Source organism: Dendrobates tinctorius, unplaced genomic scaffold (genome assembly GCF_039654945.1).
Source record: "Dendrobates tinctorius isolate UK_male_01 unplaced genomic scaffold, ASM3965494v1 ptg000062l, whole genome shotgun sequence".
Lineage (NCBI taxonomy): Eukaryota > Metazoa > Chordata > Amphibia > Anura > Dendrobatidae > Dendrobates > Dendrobates tinctorius.
Window position 1 is genome coordinate 18,471,928 of NW_027361730.1, and position 22,107 is coordinate 18,494,034.

The 22,107-nt window shown below is 43.2% G+C and overlaps 1 protein-coding gene across 2 annotated transcripts in view; it reads right to left on the reverse strand.

Annotated features, from left to right (window-relative positions):
- SCAPER (S-phase cyclin A associated protein in the ER) overlaps positions 1-22,107 on the reverse strand; it is a 404,857-nt gene that overhangs the window by 124,320 nt on the left and 258,430 nt on the right. For both annotated transcript variants that reach the window (XM_073579348.1, XM_073579347.1), the window contains exons 21-22: positions 17,780-17,845; positions 14,311-14,437 (exon numbers count right to left, since the gene is read on the reverse strand). In XM_073579348.1, coding sequence (XP_073435449.1) covers positions 14,311-14,437; positions 17,780-17,845 — 193 coding nt within the window. The remainder of the gene's footprint in view (positions 1-14,310; positions 14,438-17,779; positions 17,846-22,107) is intronic.

Consider the following 22,107-nt stretch of genomic DNA (forward strand, 5'->3'; position numbering starts at 1 on the left):
GGATCCCTTTAAGAGAGGCCTGGGGTCAAAACCAAAGCGCTGGATGGATTTGCTCTGACTTCCATACCAATGATCCCTTTAAGAAGGAACATGTGCCTATGGGATAGAGGATGTGTGATGGTATATGGGCACAGGAGGGGGGATTCATTTCTGTCATGTGCTGTGTGCTCCTTTCAGGGGGGCAGACAATGGCTGGGAGCTTATGTTCCCGAAGATGCTATATTTTCTCCCGCCATGTCAGTGTCTGCTGAGGTGTTGTCAAGTGGGAAAACTGTTGGTCATAGCAACCAATCACAGGTCAGCTTCTTTTAACCAGCTCTGGTGAAATGAGAGATGCTTAGTGATTGTCTGCAAGGAAAACTGTTGGTCATAGCAACCAATCACAGCTCAGCTTCTTTTGAACAGCTCTGGTGAATTGAAAGATGCTTCGTGATTGGTTGGTGATACACACATACACATTCATATTTATATATAGAGATATCCAGCTGAGGGAAAGCAGACAGCTGGGGGCTGGTGTTATTACTGTAGGAAGGGGTCAATATCCATGAAACTCCAATATCCAGGTTGTTAATATCAGCTCACATCTGTATGTGTAGGTTTTACTGGCTATTAAAAAAAAAATCAAATGGGGTCCCCCCCTATTTTTAATAACCAGAAAAGGTTAAGCAGACAGCTGCGGGTTGATATTAATAGACTGGAAAAAGGCCATGCATTTTGGCCCCCCCTCCCATACTAATAACACCATCAATCAGCCGCCCCAGAAATGGCACATCCATTAGTTGTACCAATTCTGGCACTTAGCCTCGGCTCTTTCCCCCTGCCCTGGTGTGTTGGCAAGCGGGTTAATGGTTTTTGGGTTGATGTCAGCTGTGCAATGTCCGCTGACAGCAAGCCTAGGGGTTAGTAATGGAGAGGCATCTATCAGACACCCCCACTAGTAACCACGTTGTCAAAAGTAATAAACACACACAGAAAAGTCCTTTAATTGTAAAAAAAAAAAAAAAAAAAAGCACACCCAGACAATTACCTTTAAAAAATAAAATAATCTAGAGGGGTCCGTCATAAATTCATCCTACGTCGATCCCTGACTCTGCTACATCCGGATGCAGTGCTGAGCGGTGACATCAGTTATGTGATCGCTCAGCATGGCAGCCGGAACACAATGACAGTAGCGTGTGAATCCGGCTACTGTGTAGAGCCCTGACGTCAGTAAGCTTATCGCAGTTCACAGCCGATGATCTGCCATAACCTTACTGATCGTCACCGCTTGCAGTGTCCGAAATTTCTCACGCTGTGAGCAGTGACGTCAGTAAGCTTATGGCAGTTCACATTCGAACTGTGGTTTTCTTACTGACGTCACCCTTTGCAGCAGTTGAGCGGTGACGTTAGTAAGGTTACCGCAGTTCATTGGCTATGAATTGCAATAAGTTTACAGACATCAGCGCTCGTGGCAGCAGCCAGATTCACAAGCTATTGTCATTGTGTTCCGGCTGCCATGCTGAGACGTCACATTGCTGATGTCAACGCTAAGCAATGCATCCGGATTTAGCACAGTTAGGGATTATGGTGGGATGGATTTATGGTGAACCGCTTTGAATTATTTTATTTTTTCAAAGCAATAAATGGGTAAAAGAGGGTCGGGGAATGCTTTTTACAATTAAAGGACTTTCCTCTGTGTATGTGAGTTTATTGCTTTTGACTACAGGGTTATTAAGGGGGTTGTCTTATAGACAACTCTCCATTACTAACCCCAGGGCTTGATGTCAAACGATATTACACAGCTGACTTCAACCTTAAAAATATTACCCAGATTGCCAATGTACCAGGGCAAGCAGAAAGAACCAGGCAAAGTGCCAGAATTGGTATATATAATGGATGTGCCTTTTCTGGGGTGACTTCCGGCTGCTATTTTTAGGTTGGGGGACCAAAATATCAATAGACTTTCCCAGCTTGAGCGTACCACACCCAGCTGTCTGCTTCACCTTCGCTGGTTATCAAAAATAGGGGAACACTGCGCGGTTTTTTAAAATTATTCCCTTAAATAATTTAAAATGGCACAGGGACTCCTATTTTTAATAACCAGCCAAGATAAAGGAGGCAGCTGAGGGCTGTTCAAAAATAGAGGGGACTCCAAATCATTATTTTTTACATACTGCATAGACCAATCACAACCATGCCAATACTTGGAGAAGTCAGTGTTAGGGGTTTGTGCACAGACCCCGAACATTACCGTTCGGGTGCGCCTATCATTAGTGGCTGTAACTAACATGACTCAAAGAAGCTCTCATCAAAATTTTTATTCTCATATCCCCTTTATTCCTCCAATCCTGTTTGCACATTAATGACCATGTCGAATTTTACAATTCTGACCAGTGTCACTTTATGTGGTAATAACTCTGGAACACTTCAACAGATCGCACTTCATGCTAGTGGTAACATTTATTCTATATGACTTTCACTAATTTGTGAAAAAAATGGAAATTTGGAATTAGTTTAGAAAATTTTGCAATTTTTAAACTTTTAAATTTTATGCCTTTAAATCAGAGTTGCGTCACACAAAATTGTTAATAAATAAAATTCCCACATTTATACTTTACATCAGCACAATTTTTCAAACATACCGTAATTTTTTTTTTTGTTAGGAAGTTAGAAGGGTTAAAAGTTGACGAACAATTTTTTATTTTTCCAACAAAATTTACAAAACCATTTTTTAGGCACCACATTACATTTAAAGTGACTTTGAGGGGCTTATATGACAGAAAATACCCCAAAGTTTCACCATTCTACAAACTTCCTCAAAATTTTTACTTTAGACCCAATTTTTTTAAAATTTTCATAAAGGTAACAGGAAAAAATGGACAGCAAAATTTGTTGTGCAATTTCTACTGAGCATGCAGATACCTCACATGTGGGAGAAATCAACGGTTTGGGCACATGGCATGGCTTGGAGTTCATATTTTTCTGGACTGGTTTGAGGGTGCCCATGTCACATTTGCAGAGCCCTTGAGGTGCCAGAACAGCATAATCCTCATAAAAGACCTAATTTGATCAATTACACTTCTCAATTAATTCAACAAGGGGTGCATTTATCATATTGACAGGTGTGTCACAGAATTTTATACCATTGGGTAGTGAAGAAAAAATAATTACATTTTTACACCAAAATTTAGTTTTAGCCCCATATTTTACATTTTCACACAAGAAGTGGCACCAAAATTTGTCCCCACAATTTCTGCTGAATGTGGAAATACCCCATATGTGGCTGTACAGGGCTGCTTAGCTAATACGGTGAGCTTCGGCAGGGACAGAGCACTATTTGACTCCTGGACTGCAGTGCTAGAAGAGCAGAATCCCCCTGGAAATTATACCCCTTTGGGAATTTATCTACAGGTGTAGTGACGATTTTGACTCCACAGGTGTTTTCCAGAAACAAGCACAGTGGAAGTTGCTGAATAAAAATTGCAAACTGCCGATGTAGTGATCAGCACATTGTAGTGACCTGCTCGTTGCAGTGACCAGTACATTATGCCCTGCTCGTGCTTCTACAAACACGCACCCTAAAAACACCCAAGAATGGCTAAGGCTAGGTTCACATTGCGTTAATGCAGTCTGTTCAATGCATAGCGTTGACTGCATTAACTCTGCTGTCATATTGTGATCGCGTTTAACGATCATGCTAGCGCAGCTTCCCTGTCTGTGCTAGTGGTGATGGACCCCCGAACGCTGCAGCCTGCAATCGAGGGTCCGTCACAGAATGACGGCACATCGCGAATGACTATGGCATATGTTAGCGATGCGCTACATAATGGCAGTCTATGGCTATGCTAACACATGGATGTCATCAGTGCATTGCCATTAGCGCAATGGGAACCCAGCCCAAGAGGAAAACATTGGACTATTCTGAAGTGATCTTCTATGAGCCCTGACCTAAATCCTATTGAGCATCAGAAGAAATTTTTGAACCCCTCGCCATAATCTTTGAAAATTCTTGTAGAACAGGAGAAGTCCCAGAAGACTGGAGAAGAGCAAATGTTGTTCCTATCTTCAAAAAGGGGAAGAAGGTGGACCCAGGCAACTATAGGCCGGTGAGTCTGACTTCTATACTAGGAAAGATCTTTGAACAAATGATTAAACAACATGTATGTCAGTACCTGGATAAGAATGAAGTGATTAAACAGAGTCAGCATGGGTTTGTAACTAATAAGTCATGTCAGACTAACTTAATTTCCTTCTATGACGGAATCACTGATTGGGTGGATCAGGGAAATGCTGTAGATATAGTATATCTTGACTTCAGCAAAGCATTTGACAAAGTATCTCACACAATCCTTATTGAAAAAATGACTTGGTATGGAATGGACAAGGCAACTGTTAGGTGGATTCGTAACTGGCTTAGTGATCGGACCCAAAGAGTGATCGTAAATGGCTGCACAACCAGTTGGAAGAATGTCTCAAGTGGGGTACCACAGGGCTCTGTCCTGGGCCCTGTATTGTTCAACATCTTTATCAACGATTTAGATGAAGGAATTGAGGGCAAACTGATTAAATTTGCTGATGACACAAAGCTAGGAGGGATAGCTAATACTAGAGAAGAGAGAGAGAGGATTCAAAAAGATATAAATAAACTGGAGCAGTGGGCAGCAACTAACAGAATGTTTTTTAACAGGGAAAAATGCAAAGTACTACATCTGGGCAATAAAAATGAAAAAAACATATACAGAATGGGAGGAATAGGGCTAAGCAACAGCACATGTGAAAAAGACTTGGGTATACTAATAGATCACAGACTGAATATGAGTCAACAGTGTGATGCAGCAGCAAAAAAAGGCAAATGCAATTCTAGGATGTATTAACAGAAGCATACAGTCTAGATCACGTTAAGTAATTATTGCCCTCTACTCCTCTTTGGTCAGACCTCATCTGGAATACTGTGTCCAGTTTTGGGCACCACATTTTAAAAAAGACATCAACAAACTGGAGAAAGTTCAGAAAAGAGTGACCAGAATGGTGACCGGTCTGCAAACCCTGTCTTATGAGGAAAGGTTGCATGATTTGGTAATGTTTAGCTTGCAAAAGAGAAGACTGAGAGGAGACTTAATAGCTGTCTACAAATATATCAAGGGCTGTCACATTGTAGAAGGATCATCTTTATTCTCATTTGCACAAGGAAAGACTAGACGCAATGGGATGAAACTGAATGGGAGGAGACACGGATTAGATATTAGAAAACATTTTTTGACAGTTAGAGTGATCAATGAATGGAACAGGCTGCCACAAGAAGTAGCGAGTTCTCCTTCAATGGAAGTCTTCAAACAGAGGCTGGACAGACATCTGTCTGGGATGATTTAGCGAATCCTGCTTTGAGTAGGGGGTTGGACCAGATGGCCCAGGAGGTCCCTTCCAACGCTACGATTCTATGATCTTTAGAAAGAGCTGAAACATGCAGTCTGGAAAAGGCAACCTTCAAACACGAGACAACTGGAGCAGTTTGCTCTTGAGGAGTGGGCCAAAATACCTGTCGAGAGGTGCAGAAGTCTCATTGACAGTTTGACAGTTACAGGAATCGTTTGAGTGCAGTGATTGCCTCAAAAGGTTGTGCAACAAAATATTAAGTTAAGCATACCATCATTTCTGTCCAGGCCTATTTCATAGCTTTTTTTTTTTTTTATTCTGTAGAAGCATGGTTAAAAAGCAATGCCTGACTTTCATTTGTTCATTTTCAAAGATTTTTGATTTATTATTTCTTTTGTCAGATTCAATTTAATTCTGTAGTCAATGTGGGTTTTTCTGTCATTACATGAGGGGTACCAACAACAATTTTGACCACGTGTGTATATCGGGGTTTCTATCTAAATCTCCACGTGACATAATTCAGATGAAACCCCTGAGGGATCCATTCACTATAAATAGGCAGAAGAATTACTCTGGACTCTGTCTGGCATCTGTTCAGCGCTGTCCTTTTCAAAGGTGCACAAAACTGTGGCTGACGAAACTTTTATGCACGACTAAAAAGATGGACACCGCCGGATCATAGGCCAGAAGGCGTCCACAGTGCCTCCATTTGCCTCATTCTAAGAAATCTTCCTTTAGGGGTTCCGTCTGAATCACGTACCGTATTTTTCGGATTATAAGACTCACCCAAAATTTTGAGGAGAAAAATAGGAAATTTTTTTTTTTAATAAAACGGTGGTGCTTCTTATAATCCATGCATCTTATTGCTTACCAGGGGTGGTGGCTGCGGTGAAGCGGGGTCCTAGGCTCGCTGCTGGAGGAGGCAGGAGTGGGGTGATGTTGCAGGCCGGGATGAGGGGGTGTCTCCGTTGCTGCGGGGTCTATGCCGACATTTTGTGAAAGGCCAGAGCCCACCACAGTTCCATGGTTTCCTAAGCCGTGAACGCCGGGAAAATGGCCGCCGGGGACGGCGGATGCGCAGATGGAGATTTCGGGATTTTCCTATTATTGAGATAGGAGATCATATCTGCTACTCACCATTCCCCAATTCTCCAATACACCGGATTAGGAACAGTTGTTTTTTTTTTCTTTTACTATTTCTTTAACCACTTAAGGATGCAGACATCTTTCGTTTTTGCACTTTCTACTCCCCCTTCCCTTTTACAAAGAGCCATGACTTTATTCATTTTATCACATAGTGTATGGGAAAGTGGGGGGAAAAAATTCCAAGTGAAGTGAAATAAGGGGAAAAAACGCAATTCCACAACTGTATTTTGGGTTTCATGTTTACAACATTGAATATGCAGCGAAAATCACCCAGTAACCTGATTCTCCAGGTCAGTACAATTACAGTGACACCAAATACTTTAAAAATATTTTAGCGGTTTCATTTCTTTCTTTTAACTTTAAAAAAAAAAAAAAAAAAAAGTTTGGGATGACATTTTCCAAGACCCATAACTTCCTTTATTTTTTCATCAATGTGAGGATTTTGTTTTTTTTTTTGCAAAGTGAGCTAGAACTTTTATTGATACAATTTTGGGGTACATACATTTGATTGTTTTTAATGTTATTTTTTTGAGGGAGGCTTGGTAACAAAGAAACAACAATTTTAGGGTTTCCATTTTTTTTCCTTTACAACAATTATGGATGTGGCAATAGCAAATAAAGGTATATCATTTTTTATTGTTTACATTTCTTTATTTTTAATTGGGAAAAGATGGGGTGTTGATTCAAACTTTTATGTTCGCTTACTTTTATTTTTAAAAACTTTGTTTTTTTTTTTACTTTTCATATTTTTTATCCAGTCCTTACAGGGGACTTGAACTTGTGATAAAAAAAATCAAGGTCTCCTATCGAGCCCATCCTGGGAGGGATTTCACAAGAAAACCAGTGTGGCAACGATCGGGGTCTTCATCTGCCATGGTAACTCATTGGCACCATGTGATCACTTTGGGAGAGGGAAGGGTTGGTTGATAGGTGCCTGAACAAACGTCTAGGCCAGAATGTAGTGATTAGATGCCGCTGTCTGTGATAGACCGTGGAATTTGACGGGTTAACAGCTACAGTCCATACTTACTGTTAGAGGGACATGCCGGCTGTGTAATATAGCCATAATCTGCCTGTGTGGAGTAGGCGCTGCTCCTTAGGCTGTGTTCACACAGCGTTTTTTTAGCGGTTTTTTTCTATGCATTTTGCACTTTTTGTGCACATTGATGCGTTTTTTTCCCGCGAAAAAAACGCATCGCGGTAAAAAACGCAGCATACACATTAATTTTGCAGATTTTTCTGCGGTTTTGGCTTCTTCCATGCGTTTAGAAACAGCTGCGGAAAAAAACCCATTAAAACCGCGCAAAAAAACGCCGTGGAAAAATAGGTGCGGTTTCTGGGAAGGGATTCAGGTTTTTGAGCAGAAATTTTCTGCAACGTGTGCACTTAGCCTTAGACGGCTCCACACATGCCTTGCTATATTATGTATATACCCATCTTGGAGCGTTACGCGGTCAATGTCTTAAATAATTAAAAGCGCTCTGGGCCCCCTGCTGCTTTCTGTACTTCCTGTTTGTACATGTAATCACAACATCCATCACTGTCACGTGACACCTTTGCCACCAGTGATTGGTTGCCGAAGTCACATGTCCATAAGGCAGGAAACGGTCTCTGCACTTTTGGCTTGGTACACATAGTGATCAACTTTCCTCTTCTGTGGGCAGTGAGTGGCATCAGTGGATTGAAGAAAAAGAACAGAGACTGGCGTGAGACTTGCACAGCATGAAAAGATGAGGGTCGGGGATCAGTAAGGCGAGTATAGTGTATATTAGTTTATGCATTCTCGGTAGTTAAAAAAAAACACACATAAAGGTGGATGACCAATTTAATGTAAAACTAATCATTTAGCGTGTGTGCACACATTGCAGATTCTGCTGCGGAATTTTCCGCGCGGATTTGACTAAATTCGTAGGTCAAAAGACCTGCGGTTTATCTGCAGATTTTCTGCGGATTAGCCTGCGGTTTTATCCTGCGGTACCTGTATTGGAGCAGGTGCCAAACCGCTGCGGAATCCGGACACAGAAGTGACATGCTGCGGACTTAAAACCACTTCGAATCCGCGTGGAAAATTACGCACCGTGGGCACTGCGTTTTTCATTTTACATAGACTTAAATGGTACGGTATGGATCCGCAGGGCCAAATCCGCTGCGGATCCGCAGCAGAATCCGCAACGTGTGCACACACCCTAAAAACCAGAATTAAAAGTAGTCACTCCAGTAGAGCATACAATACCATAATAGCGGTTCATATAGGTACATGAAGCTATGTCTGCTGTAAAAATGCTATCACGGGCACTCCTAATGCTATGTATAGATTTGATGATTGTGTATAATGGAAACTACATGTTAATACTGCAGATTTCACCTGCTATTTGGAAATACCTTCTTGGCTAGAAATATACCTGATATGATATTAATGTAGGAAGTGAAATTATTCTGTTAGGGTCCCACTAATGGCTTCAATTTTAAGAACATGATTTAAAGTTAATGGGTAAGTCTGTAGAATAGAAAGCTATTTTGCTATCTGATTGGCAGCACAGTCCGTGCGGCGGGGAAGGCAAAGGAGCCTTATCCAAGTAATCCCTCAATTGTGGCTTTTAATGGGAATAACTCTCCATGGCAATGCTGGTATATCCGATATCTGATAACAAACAGTTACGGTCAGGATCTGACTGGCTAAGGCTACAAAATACAGCCCTCTCTGGAATGTTATCATCCAAATACAGCACACTTTGTAAGTCGATCCAGAGCTTGATGTGAAGCTTTCCAACAATTCACTGCCCTGAAAATGGCTACATTTACCTAGAGCCATTGAAAGGGAGAGCCGAGACCACGGAATACATGCCTATACAAACAGACGTTTTCGGCTTATGTTGCACTAACACAGAGACCCCGATCATAGCCTACGCACGTGGCGTTGAGCATTATATCTATTCTTAGTCATATCCTAAGACATTTATATTAATTTGTTTGATAAGCATTATCATGATGTACAATAAAAAATATATTATAATACCATGTTGGCCAGAAAAATCGATGTGAATACTTTTATGGCCAAAAATGACAAAAATATTCTTGGAGTGATATTTTTATTGGATAACTAGAAAATATATATTTGTAAGCTTTCAGAGCACAGGGGCTCCTTCTTCAGGCAGGTTTGCAAATGAATTACTGAGACAAGAGCACAACATTTAAAGCCCCCGTTACACACTGCGATATCGCTAGCAATATTGCTGTAAAGTCACAGATTTTGTGACGTTGCAGCGATATTGCTAGCGATATCGCTGCATGTGATACTTACCTCCGACCGGCTCCCCCACTGGTTATCGCTGGTCACGCGAGAAGGTCCTGGATCATTTCTCGTCGTCAGCTTCCTGCTGTGACGACGAGCGACGGGTGGACGCGGGAGGGAGGACGTCAGGATCGCCTCGTCTGACAGGTAAGTAACGACCCCCAACCCCTGCGATGTCGCTGATGAGATCTGCCTGTTTGGCAGCTCACTAGCAACCACTTAGCGATGCACCAGCGATCCATATCGTTGTCGGGATCGCTGGTGCATCGCTATGTGTAACGGTACCCTAAGAGATATTACAACAGGACATATGTGCATTGGGTGGCTATAGATAAGCTAAGGAAATCAAATTAAGGTTTTTGTTACAAATGGAGAAATGTTGGCTTAGTTATCTGCAGTAAGACCAGCTAATGTGTGAACTGTATCCATATAGTTAGTCATACATCCCGATATTAAATTGAATCCTATTGTCAAAGAGTACACAATCCTTAGCTTGAATTCCCAAATTTCTCTCTATTGTCCTTAAAATGACCTTTTAGTATTAAAACTTTTTAATCTGTCAAACAGTCTCCAGTTCCAAAGAGACGTTTTCCCACAAACTCATTCCTGATTGCGTGTCTGTGTAGATACATCCTTGTTTGTAGTTTTGCTCGGTTTCCCCAATATAGATACCTCCAGGACACCTTGTACATAGTATCATGGACATCACATTGGAGGATGGACATGAGAAGAAATTTATGGTCCTGATTTGTGTTGGGTATGCAGACTGTATTTGTTAGTAATGTGTGGTGTAAGGAGGTTAAAGGCCACATAATCAATTGGAGGTGTGTCACAGAAATGGCTGCTCTCTGTGATGTGACTCTAGGAACCAAAGGGAGTCCAGTAAAGGAGGGTTGGCACATCCTCCCATCGTCAAAGGAGCCAGGGACCACCCAGAAGTGCTCCAAGTGACCCTTGCTGATGATGGGCGATCAGATAACAGCACCCTGAGTGAAGAAGGGAACTGTGATGAGGCGTGTGACCCTCATGACAGTGGAGAGAGAGGACTCCAGAGAACCTGAGGCTGGGAGATGGTGTGTGGGAACGAGAACATGAAACCTTCAGAGAACCCAGCAGAGATCCTGGAGGCGGTAAAAGACCATGTCGAGCAAGATAAGGTCTTGAGACAAGCGATTAAACACAGAGTCAATGAGATGGAGAAAGAAGTCTCAGAGCTCAGGGATCATCTGTCAATGTGTCAAACAGTGAACAAGGCCATGTTGTAAGATATGAATTTGCTCAAAGAAGTATTAAAAGGACTTCTACAAGAGAAGGAGATGGTAGTAGCAGATTTACTGCAGCAGTTCCAGAGTGGTAAAGGGGTTGAGCTGCAATTACCCGGTGGTGGCAGATGACTGGAGGGAAACTTCCAAGGCAAAGCAGGAGCCATCAGTCCCTGAACAGGATGAAACTTCTCTCTTCAAGTGCGTAGTAGAGGTACACGAGGACTTGAGAGAAGCTTGTGCCGGTGAGTCTGTGCATGAAGATTTTAGGAAGGTGGTGAAAGCGTGTAGTGTGTACTGGGCGCCAGAGACTAAGCATTTGGTTATACTGTCAACTAGGGAAATCACTGTGAAACGGGTGGCTATCCTGAGTAACATGCACCTACACTGTCTTTGCACGAAACGGATGATCCTGTTGAAGAATGAAGAAGTCGCTCGACGTCTGGAGAGTACAAGGACAGCTCAAAGTGGGTTGGGGTATGAGGAAGACATCGTCTACGTGCCCAGGAATATGGTGAGGAAAGTTATTAGGAGACTTGGAAAAGTAATACAGGAAATCGTAAATAAGTCCTGAGTGGCAAGAGTGAGGATTCCGGCTGATGACGTAGCCCAGGTAGCTGGTGAAGATGGGATGGTTCCATTTACCGTTGTCGAATCAATGGAAAGTTTTAGAAATAACCGAATACTCCTTGCATATCGGATGGCGTGCCTAAGAGAGGTAGAGCAGCTAAGACTTGACAGACTGCAGATTAATAAACTGCTACAGGAAATGGAAAAAAGATGGCAACCACTTTAAACCTGAGGTATAGAGAGACAAAGGAGTTCTCTAAAGACTGGAAGTACTCAATCTGAAGCTAAAAGGGGAAGTAGAGATAAATGGAATGACTGGTCTCTGGCTAATAAAGACAAGAGGCGAAATGGCCATCAGAGAGACAACCGAATGGGGCCTAATGGAAGAGGACACAGAAGGTTTAGAAGTAGGGCTCCTCTGTTAATTCAGTGCCGAATAGCCTAGGCAGGAGACCCTGTAGCGGACGTGGTGACAAAGAGTCAGACCAGACAGTAGGTATTGGTCAAGGGAATCACAATACCGTACTGACTGCCGGGGATGGGGGTGGTCAGGAAAAGGGGCAACTCTATCAGAGGAGGTGACAAAGTCAAATGATATATAGTTTCAAAAGGGTTCAGTGACAGGGTCCGATTTTGACAGACAGGTTTGCTTTCAAAGGCGACCGAAAATGGTCTCTTGGTTGGCTAATGAAAGGTGCCAAGCCCCACGGCTTTAGGCAGAGGGGGGAGGTATGTAAGGAGGCTAATGGTTGCATAACCAATGGGAGGTGTTATGATTGAGTCACCGTAGGAGGCAGACACAAAAATAGAAGCTACGTCCAGAAAACCAGAGAAGTTGGCAACTATCAGATTGCAGACCCCTGAACCTATCAACACAACTAGCAGTAGCCGTGGGGGGTTCCTACGATGCCCTAGACCCCTCGATCACAGCCGGAGCGCTAAATAGCCTAAAGACAGAAAAGGAAATCTAAACTGCCCCAGAGCAGACCCCAAAGTAAAAGGCAGCCCCCAACATATAATGACGGTGAAGCAAGATGAAAAAACACTCACACAGATAGAAAGATAGGCTGAGCAAACGATGGGGCCCAAGCTAACTAAACAGAAAAGGAAAGGAAGGTTGCTGTCTGCAATCTGCCAAGACCCTATCAAAGACATAAGCCAACAAGCTGATATGAAAAAGACCCTGAAGCAGCTAGGCTTCAAAAACTAAATCAGCACTCAGGTATTTTCAGAAGACAGAGCTAAAGGAATTCAGCACACCCCAGCAGGGAATGGCAGAAATCCAGAAAAACAAAGCAAAACAAAGTCAAAGCACCAATGCAAAAAGCCGAGCAGAAAACTTAGCTTTTAGAGGAGCAGGAATTCAGACTGGTCTCCAAGGATCCCACAGAGAAATCACCCGCAGGGCAGAAGGGCGTCGGCAGCCTTATATCCAGTCAGTAACTCCACTCAGCCAGTCATCATCATCAGACTCAGGTGTTTGATAATCAGGCTCACTACCTTTCTTTACCAGAAGAGGGAGTTCCTCGGGCCTCAGTAGTGAAGGGGAAAATGAACTCACAACAGGGAGGTATGTGTCAAAGAAATGGCTTCTGTCTGTGATTTAACCCGGAGTGTTTTCTTTAGTGCACGTAAGCACTAGGATGTCGTTTGGTCACCTGGGTCCGGGTAGCTATGAGAGATGGGCGGGTCTGGCTACCCACATACTTCACAGATGGGTGTGGTTACAGCATAAATAATGGAGGCTCTTTGGCACATGTTCTGTGTGTTGGAAGGGAGAAGGCCTCCTGTGTGTGTCTCCAGACCGAGCCTGCGTGCTGGACATTACCCAGCCAGTGTGCCCACAGGCCTGGTGGAGCAGAGCCCTGCTATGGACATTGATGTTTTGTTTTGCCTGCTCTAAAGGCTGTTTACCTTTTGTTGATGATTCTGGGTTTATGAAGCAAATAAACTCACATGAACTTTTAAAGGGAACATGCCTCCTGTTTTCCTCCAGTCACACCTGAGTACAGATCTCTACAGTGGGTACAAGTTTTGCATTTTTAATTGTTACATGGGAATGTGCCTGTCACTAATGGTGATGAGAGGACACTTTTGACAAGGAGGTTCCTTAAAGATTATGTCCACTACTTGGACAACTTCTTGTCACACCCCTTGCTTGGCCCCCATGAAATACTAAAGCTTATATCCACCTCCTGTGCTGGCGATGTAGAAGGAAAGTGGTAGATCTGGAAATATTACTTTCAGTCTTTGGTTTCTGTGGAACATGGGATGGAGATTAGCACCAAATTTTCCTTAGGATGCTAATGTGTGTGTTCTATGTGGCCACAAGAGGTACCCTGTTGTTGTCCTCCCTCTCTGTTTGTAATCCAGGAGGCTGCTTCTTGAAATCCTTGTAGCTCTGTGGATATGTTCATTCATTATCAGTGGATGGTATCTTGTTGTAGGTATGTATTGCTCAGTGACAGCTATGGAGATCTTCATAAAGCCGCCATCTGCCATGATGACCCATTGGCACCATGTAATTGTTTCGGGGGAGGTCGATGAGTGCCCTAACAAACGCTATCACTGAGGAATACCATCCACTAATAATAGATGAGCAGACTGAAAAACATATGCTCGCTACAGAGTGAAAAACATACAAGTCACACTTTTACTTTTATTTAATGAAGTTTCTTATTCCCTCACCTGCTTTTCTAGGATCCGAGAAATTTCTCCCAAAGCCCGATCAAGAGCAGACACTTTGTTGGTGGCCCAGGCTCCATTATCTTGTGTTTGCAATTGTTTCTGGAGATCTTTGGTAAGTCGTTGTAGCCTAAAAAAAAACAGGAGTAAAAATCACAAGATTCAGACTAACTGAAAATGTACAGCAGATTTGGCATTAATCTCTGCTGCACTGTTTGAGGATAGCATAGTAAGGGGACAAGTCCGGCCCACTAATAGCTCGAATAAATATTAGGTATTTAGATTTTTACCAGCTAGAGGGGGGGAAGTTAATGTTATAAGTTTGTTGTACCAATGAGTGCAGCTCGTTGGCCCTGTAAGCAGGGATGGAGGGGTGATGGCTATCTGTATGTACGCATGCAGCCAATAAAGTCTGGCTAAAGCCCCCGTTACACACTGCGATATCGCTAGCAATATCGCTGTAAAGTCACCGATTTTGTGACGTTACAGCGATATTGCTAGCGATATTGCTACATGTGATACTTACCTCCGACCGGCTCCCCCGCTGGTTATCGCTGATCGCGCGAGAAGCTGCTGGACCATTCCTCGTCGGTCACTTCCTGCGGTGCTTCCTGCTGTGACGACGAGCGACGCGTGGAGCCGGGCGGGAGGACGCAGGATCGCCGCGTCTGACAGGTAACTAGCGATCCCAGTCCCCAGCGATGTCGCTGGTGAGATCTGCCTGAGTGGCAGCTCACTAGCGACCACCTAGCGATGCACCAGCGATCCTGACCGCGTCATATCGCTAGTCGGGATCGCTGGTGCATCGCTAGGTGTAACGGTACCCTTAGAAAGGTAAAAACAAAGGGGTTGCTATGGTGAGCTGTGTGTAGATCAGTGTTCCCCAACTCCAGTCCTCAAGAGCCACCAGCAGGTCAGGTTTTCAGGATTTCACTTAAAAGTGCACCGATGAGATCTGCTCACCTGCAGGCAATAATTCCACCACCTGGGCGATACTAAGGAAATCCTAAAAACCTGACCTGTTGGTGGCTCTTGAGGACTGGAGTTGGCAAACACTGGTGTAAATGGTTAGAATGGGCCAAGTGGTACAATCTTGTTCGCTTGTCCCCTCATTGTCTTCTAGACCTGGGGATGGTGGACATCTGATGACCTTATGCAAATGTTATGGAGCAAGCAATGGAGCGAGTAAATAGGCATGTTACTAATGGAATTAGTTTTATTAAAAAGAAGCCTGCCATGTGAACCTCAGCATTCCTGCAAAGCACAGAGAGAAGCGTCCACCAGAGTCAGAGACAGACACTTATACCCTTTTGGCGTTGTTAGGTCTACTCTAGATTAATACTGGTAGTATATTAAAACATATATGGTTAAGGTTTAGTATTATATTTGTCATTGAGAACCTGCATGGCACACAGCAAGAATACTGCTCTACAAAGGACAAGGGGGTTGCTTTATTAAGACTGGTGTAGCACGTGCCAGTCCTATTGAGGGGCTCCCTGTAGTAGGATGTGCTGAATTCATTATGATGTGCACACCACTTAACCCCTTAATGACCGCCAATACGTCTTTTTACTGACCTGAGATACAAGAGAATAGCAGCCCCATACAGTTGACAATCCAGCAGCCGTCGGCTGTACACTATAGCTGACAACTTGCTGTATCAGCCACGATCAGTGTTGTCACCGTCCACATCTGATTAACCCCTTAGATGCTGCTGTCAATAGTGACTACATCATATAAATGGTTAAAACAGTGTGGTTTCTCCCTCTTTATCCTCATCTGCACCCTGAGATCATGATTGTGTGGTCCTGATGTTTGCCATGGCAATTCACGGCCAAACTGCGGCCTTAGAGTCTGCCGGCTGTTGCGGCCTGTTCTGAAGTTAGAGACATTTAGGTGGTAAAAATAAATTTTGTAAATTTCCATGAAAAAATTAAAAATTACTGCTACGTTTTTAAACCTAAAATGCTAACAAAATAAAACAACATTTTACAAACGGTGCTGATTTAAAGCGGACATGAGGGAAATGTTATTTATTAATGTTTTTCTGTGGTATGACTATCTGGATTAAAGGGATAATAATTACAAGTTTGAAAATTGCTAATATTTTTTACATTTTTGTCAAATTTCTGATTTTTTTTCTAAATAAACACAAAACATATCGACCTAAATTTACCATCATCATAAATTATAACATGCAAAATCACTGGGATTTGTTGAAGTGTTATTACTACACATAGTGACAATGGTCAGAGTTTAAAAATATGGCCTGGTCACTAAGGGGTTCAAGAATTTGATGCATCCTCTGAGAGGCATATATGCTGCACCAAAAATGTATTTCAATCAGGAACTGGAGTAGTATTTCTGCAATACAAAACGTTAGTGAGTTTGCAAAGAGGGCATGGCCACACCCTGTCCCGTCTCCATCCCAGCTCTGCCCTTTTCAGGAGGGTGGATTCAAACTGGGGTGAAAATGCCAAAAGTCACTATACTTTCTCTGTTGCTAGAGATGAGTGGATCAATTCATGGAACTCAGGTCCAGTGTCCAGGTTAGTGGTACATGGCAGCTAGACGAGAGGCCTGCAAATCTCTTACTTTCGGGTAGCCCCGGCCCAATGTCATTTGTGCATCGCGATTCATAGATAATGTTGCACCAGCCTAGACAAATCAAAAGCCACGCCGGTGACTCTGGAAGGTAAGAGATTTCCGGGCCTCTCATCTAGCTGCCATGTACCACTGACCTGAACGCTGAACTGGAGTTTTACAAATCGATCCGCGTATTTCTACCCGTTGAGCAAAAATATTAGCAACTTTTCAAAGCTTTTACGGCAGTTTTCGGATATAAAAGCTTTGATGAATCAGCCCCAAGACGTTTTGTGATGGATGAAAACATCAAGAACCTTCGGCCAAGTCTGAGGTCCAGAGGACTCTGGAAGAGGTTTTCATCCAGGATATCTCTGTACTTGGCCGCATTCATGTTTCCTTCAATTGCAACCAGTCATCCTGTCCCTGCAGCTGAAAGACACCCCCATTACTGTGAATTTTCAGGCAACTTTGCACCTTACTATTGATCCATGTAAATGTTTATGAATTATTGAATTGCTTATCACATTGATATTTTCTGCTGGTTTTTATCTCCCCCCCCCTTTTTGGAGGTCCATTTTGTCCTGTTTTTTATCTTCACTCCCTACTAATTTAAATTTTTTTTCAATAAAATTTCACTTTTAATTCACTACCTTGTTTCTTTCACTTTATAGCTCTTATGGTTCCTTCCATAATTGATATTATACTTAAAGTTATGCAAAATCATTTTCAATCATATAACACTGAAACTCTGTCGAATTTAAAACAAGAACTACAATAATCTGTACTGTGTAACACAGACTAAATATCAGCTTTTCCATTTTCTTCCTGTGAAATGTGCAACTATTTGGGGACAAGTGCATCACACTGATATCACACTTATACTCACTTAGCTTTGTATGGAGAATCAGACACAGGCGTTTTCATTTCCAGAACACTCTCATATTCCTTCACTCTGAAAGAAAACATACAGCACAGTGTGAAACAAATGAACGTCACTCTTCTTCTACACATACATGGTTAATACGACTTATAACTAGGGTGGCTGTCATAGGCATTTATTTAAAGATGACAAAAAATAAGTCATGTAAGCGTTTATTAAAGGGAATCAGTCGCCAGGTTTTTGCTACCTCGTCTGCATGCACCATAATGTAGGGAATTAGACCCTGATTCCAGCAATGCATCACTTAGTTTATTGGGTGCAGCAGTTGCGACACAATCAGAGTTCTTAGATATAACATAAAGCAGAGCTGAGAAAGCTAATTCTGCCCACACCATGCCTTCTGTGCACATTGTATATGGATAGGAAGCTGCTAATCAGTGCAGGGGGTGAGGTTAGACCAAGGGGTATCAGAGATGTAATTCTGTAGAGATAATCTCTTGCTGATAAAACACTCACTGCATTGAAACAATAGCACACAGCTTAAAAAGTGGCATCAATGAAATTACCGTCTTAGCCCCTATCTCATGCTGCCCTCAAATTAAATAGGAAATACCTGCTGACATATCCCCTTTAAGACAGGTATCTAGTCAGTTTGTATGCAGTTTACGTGTCTCAATGGACCACACATGGTCTCATTATAGCTAGTGTACAGACGCACATGGCTGATTTTCAAAGCGGACTGATGGTCTGCATAGGAAAAATCACAGCATGTATTATTCTGGTTCATTATAAAGGCAGCTCTGGTACTTGTCCGTAATTTGTGGAAGTGGCTTGATTGTTTTCAATATGTCTGTGTCAACCCAGTCTAACTCATGGGAAGTACAGTCTCTCACTGAAGAGTCTTATTTTTAAGGTAGTGCTCTATGGGGAAAAAATCTGCAAAGTAACTCATATCAATCAAACCAGTGACCCATCTGTATGTAGACAGTACTGTTTCAGTGTTTTTGCCCCTCATCAGTATTATTATTTATATAGCGTCATTAATTCCATGGTGCTGTACATGAGAAGGGGGGTTAAATACAAAGTTATAGATATTGTTAACAGCAGGGCTGTGGTCGGTAAGCCAAACCTGCGACTCCGACTCCTCAATTTCCCTTACACCGACTCCACGACTCCAACATATATTGCTTATATTTACCATATATACTCGTGTATAAGCTGACCCGTGTATAAGCCGACCCCCCTAATTTTGCCACAAAAAACTGGGAAAACTTATTGACTCGTGTATAAGCCGAGGGTGGAATCCATAGACTATGCCCCCATATGCTGCTCCATAGTTTATGCCCCCATATGCTGCTCCATAGAATATGCCCCCATATGCTTCTCCATAGTTTATGCCCCCCATATGCTGCCCCATAGACTATGCCCCAATATACTGCTCCATAGACTATGCCCCCATATGCTGCTCTATAGACTATGCCCCCATATGCTGCCCCATAGAATATGCCCCCATATGCTGCTCCATAGAATATGCCCCCATATGCTGCTCCATAGAATATACCCCCATATGCTGCTTCATAGAATATGCCCCCCATATGCTGCCCCATAGACTATGCCCCCATATACTGCTCCATAGACTATGCCCCCATATGCTGCCCCATAGAATATGCCCCCATATGCTGCTCCATAGAATATGCCCCATAAACTGCTCCATAGAATATGCCCCCATATGCTGCTCCATAGAATATACCCCCATATGCTGCTCCATAGAATATGCCCCCATATGCTGCCCCACAGAATATGCCCCTATGCCCCATATGCTGCTCCATAGACTATGCCCCCATATGCTGCAAAAAAAAAAAAAAAAAAGCCATACTCACCTCTCCTGGGTCCATCCTCGCTGTCTGCCGATTCTTGAGTCAGTGACAGTTCAGCCAGCAGAGGGGCGGCAGGCACTAATCACGTCACCGCGCCCCCTGCTGCCTAAACGTCACTGACACAGGATGCAGCAGAGACAGCGGTGAGCAGCGATGGACCGGGGGCAGGTGAATATCACTATACTCACCCATCCTGCCGCGGTCTCTGCAGCCTCGCTCGCTTCTCCACTGTCTCCCTTCCTGTCTTCAGCGGTCACGTGGTACCGCTCATTACCACTCCTGAATATGCGCATATTCATGAGTGGTAATGAGCGGCACCACGTGACCGCTGAAGACAGTGGAGAAGTGAGCAAGGCTGCAGAGACCGCGGCAGGACAGGTAAGTATGATCTCTGACACCCCCTGCTCCCCCTCCCCCACCGACCCCCAGGTATATGACCTGTGTACAGTCATGGCCAAAAGTTTTGAGAATGACACAAATATTAATTTTTACAAAGTCTACTGCTTCATTTTTTCTAATGGCAATTTGCATATACTCCAGAATGTTATAAAGAGTGATCAGCTTAGTGAATATTTGCCTAGAAAATGAACTTTATCCCCCAAAACACATTTCAACATCATTGCAGGCAGCCCTGCCTTAAAAGGACCAGCTAACATCGTTTCAGTGATTGCTCCATTAACACAGGTGTGGGTGTTGATGAGGACAGGGCTGGAGATCAATCTGTCATGATTAAGTAAGAATGACACCACTGGACACTTTAAAAGGAGGCTGGTGCTTGGCATCATTATTTCTCTTCTGTTAACCATGGTTATCTCTAAAGAAACACGTGCAGTCTTCATTGCACTGCACAAAAATGGCCTAACAGGGAAGAGTATCGCAGCTAGAAAGATTGCGCCTCAGTCAACAATCTATCGCATCATCAAGAACTTCAAGGAGAGAGGTTCCCTTGTTGCCAAAAAGGCTCCAGGGCGCCCAAGAAAGACCAGCAAGCGCCAGGACCGTTTCTTAAAAGTGTTTCAGCTGCGGGATCGGGCTACCAGCAGTGCAGAGCTTGCTCAGGAATGGCAGCAGGCAGGTGTGAGTGCATCTGCACGCACTGTGAGGCGGAGACTCTTGGAGCAAGGCCTGGTCTCAAGGAGGGCAGCAAAGAAGCCACTTCTCTCCAGAAAAAACATCATGGCCAGACTGATATTCTGCAAGAGGTACAGGGAGTGGACTGCTGACGACTGGGGTAAAGTCATTTTCTCTGATGAATCCCCTTTTCGATTGTTTGGGACATCTGGAAAACGGCTTATTCGGAGAAGACGAGGTGAGCGCTACCACCAGTCTTGTCTCATGCCAACTGTCAAGCATCCTGAAACCATTCATGTGTGGGGTTGCTTCTCAGCCAAGGGAATGGGCTCTCTCTCAGTCTTGCCTAAAAACACAGCCATGAATAAAGAATGGTACCAGAATGTCCTCCGAGAGCAACTTCTCCCAACTGTCCAAGAGCAGTTTGGCGATCAACAATGCCTTTTTCAACACGATGGAGCACCTTGCCATCAAGCAAAGGTGGTAACTAAATGGCTCAGGGAACAAAACATAGAGATTTTGGGACCATGGCCTGGAAACTCCCCAGATCTTAATCCCATTGAGAACTTGTGGTCAATCATCAAGAGACGGGTGGACAAACAAAAACCTTCAAATTCAGACAAAATAACATTCATTTTGCAAGAATGGACTGCTATCAGTCAGGATTTGATCCAGAAGTTGATTGAGAGCATGCCAGGGAGAATTGCTGAGGTCCTGAAGAAGAAGGGTCAACACTGCAAATATTGACTTGCTGCATTAACTCATTCTAACTGTCAATATAACCTTTTGTTACTCATAATATGATTGCAATTATATTTCTGTATGTGATAAAAACATCTGACAAACACACATAAAAAACCGGGGCGGAGGTAAATCTTCGCTTCAGCTCCTGAAAGGAAGCAACAGCCTCCGGAGACCAATTCAACACATCATCACCCTTCTTAGTCAGATCAGTCAATGGCTTGGCAATACTAGAAAATTTTGCTATAAATTTCTGATAAAAATTAACAAAACCCAAAAACTTCTGGCGGGCCTTCAAAGAAGTGGACTGAACCCAATCATAAATGGCCTGTACCTTGGCCGGGTCCATTTCAATAGTTAATGGAGACAAAATAAATCCCAAAAATGAAATCCTCTGTACTCCAAAAAGGCATTTCGATCCTTTGACATACAGGGAATTCTCCCTCAAGATCTGGAACACAGTCCGAATATGTTCCACATGAGAATCCCAATCCTTGGAGAAGATCAAAATATCATCCAGATAGATAATCAAAAATTTATCGACAAAGTCTCGGAAAATATCGTTCATGAAGCACTGGAAGACAGAAGGGGCATTAGTGAGCCCAAAAGGCATCACCAGGTACTCAAAAAGTCCCTCCGGTGTAT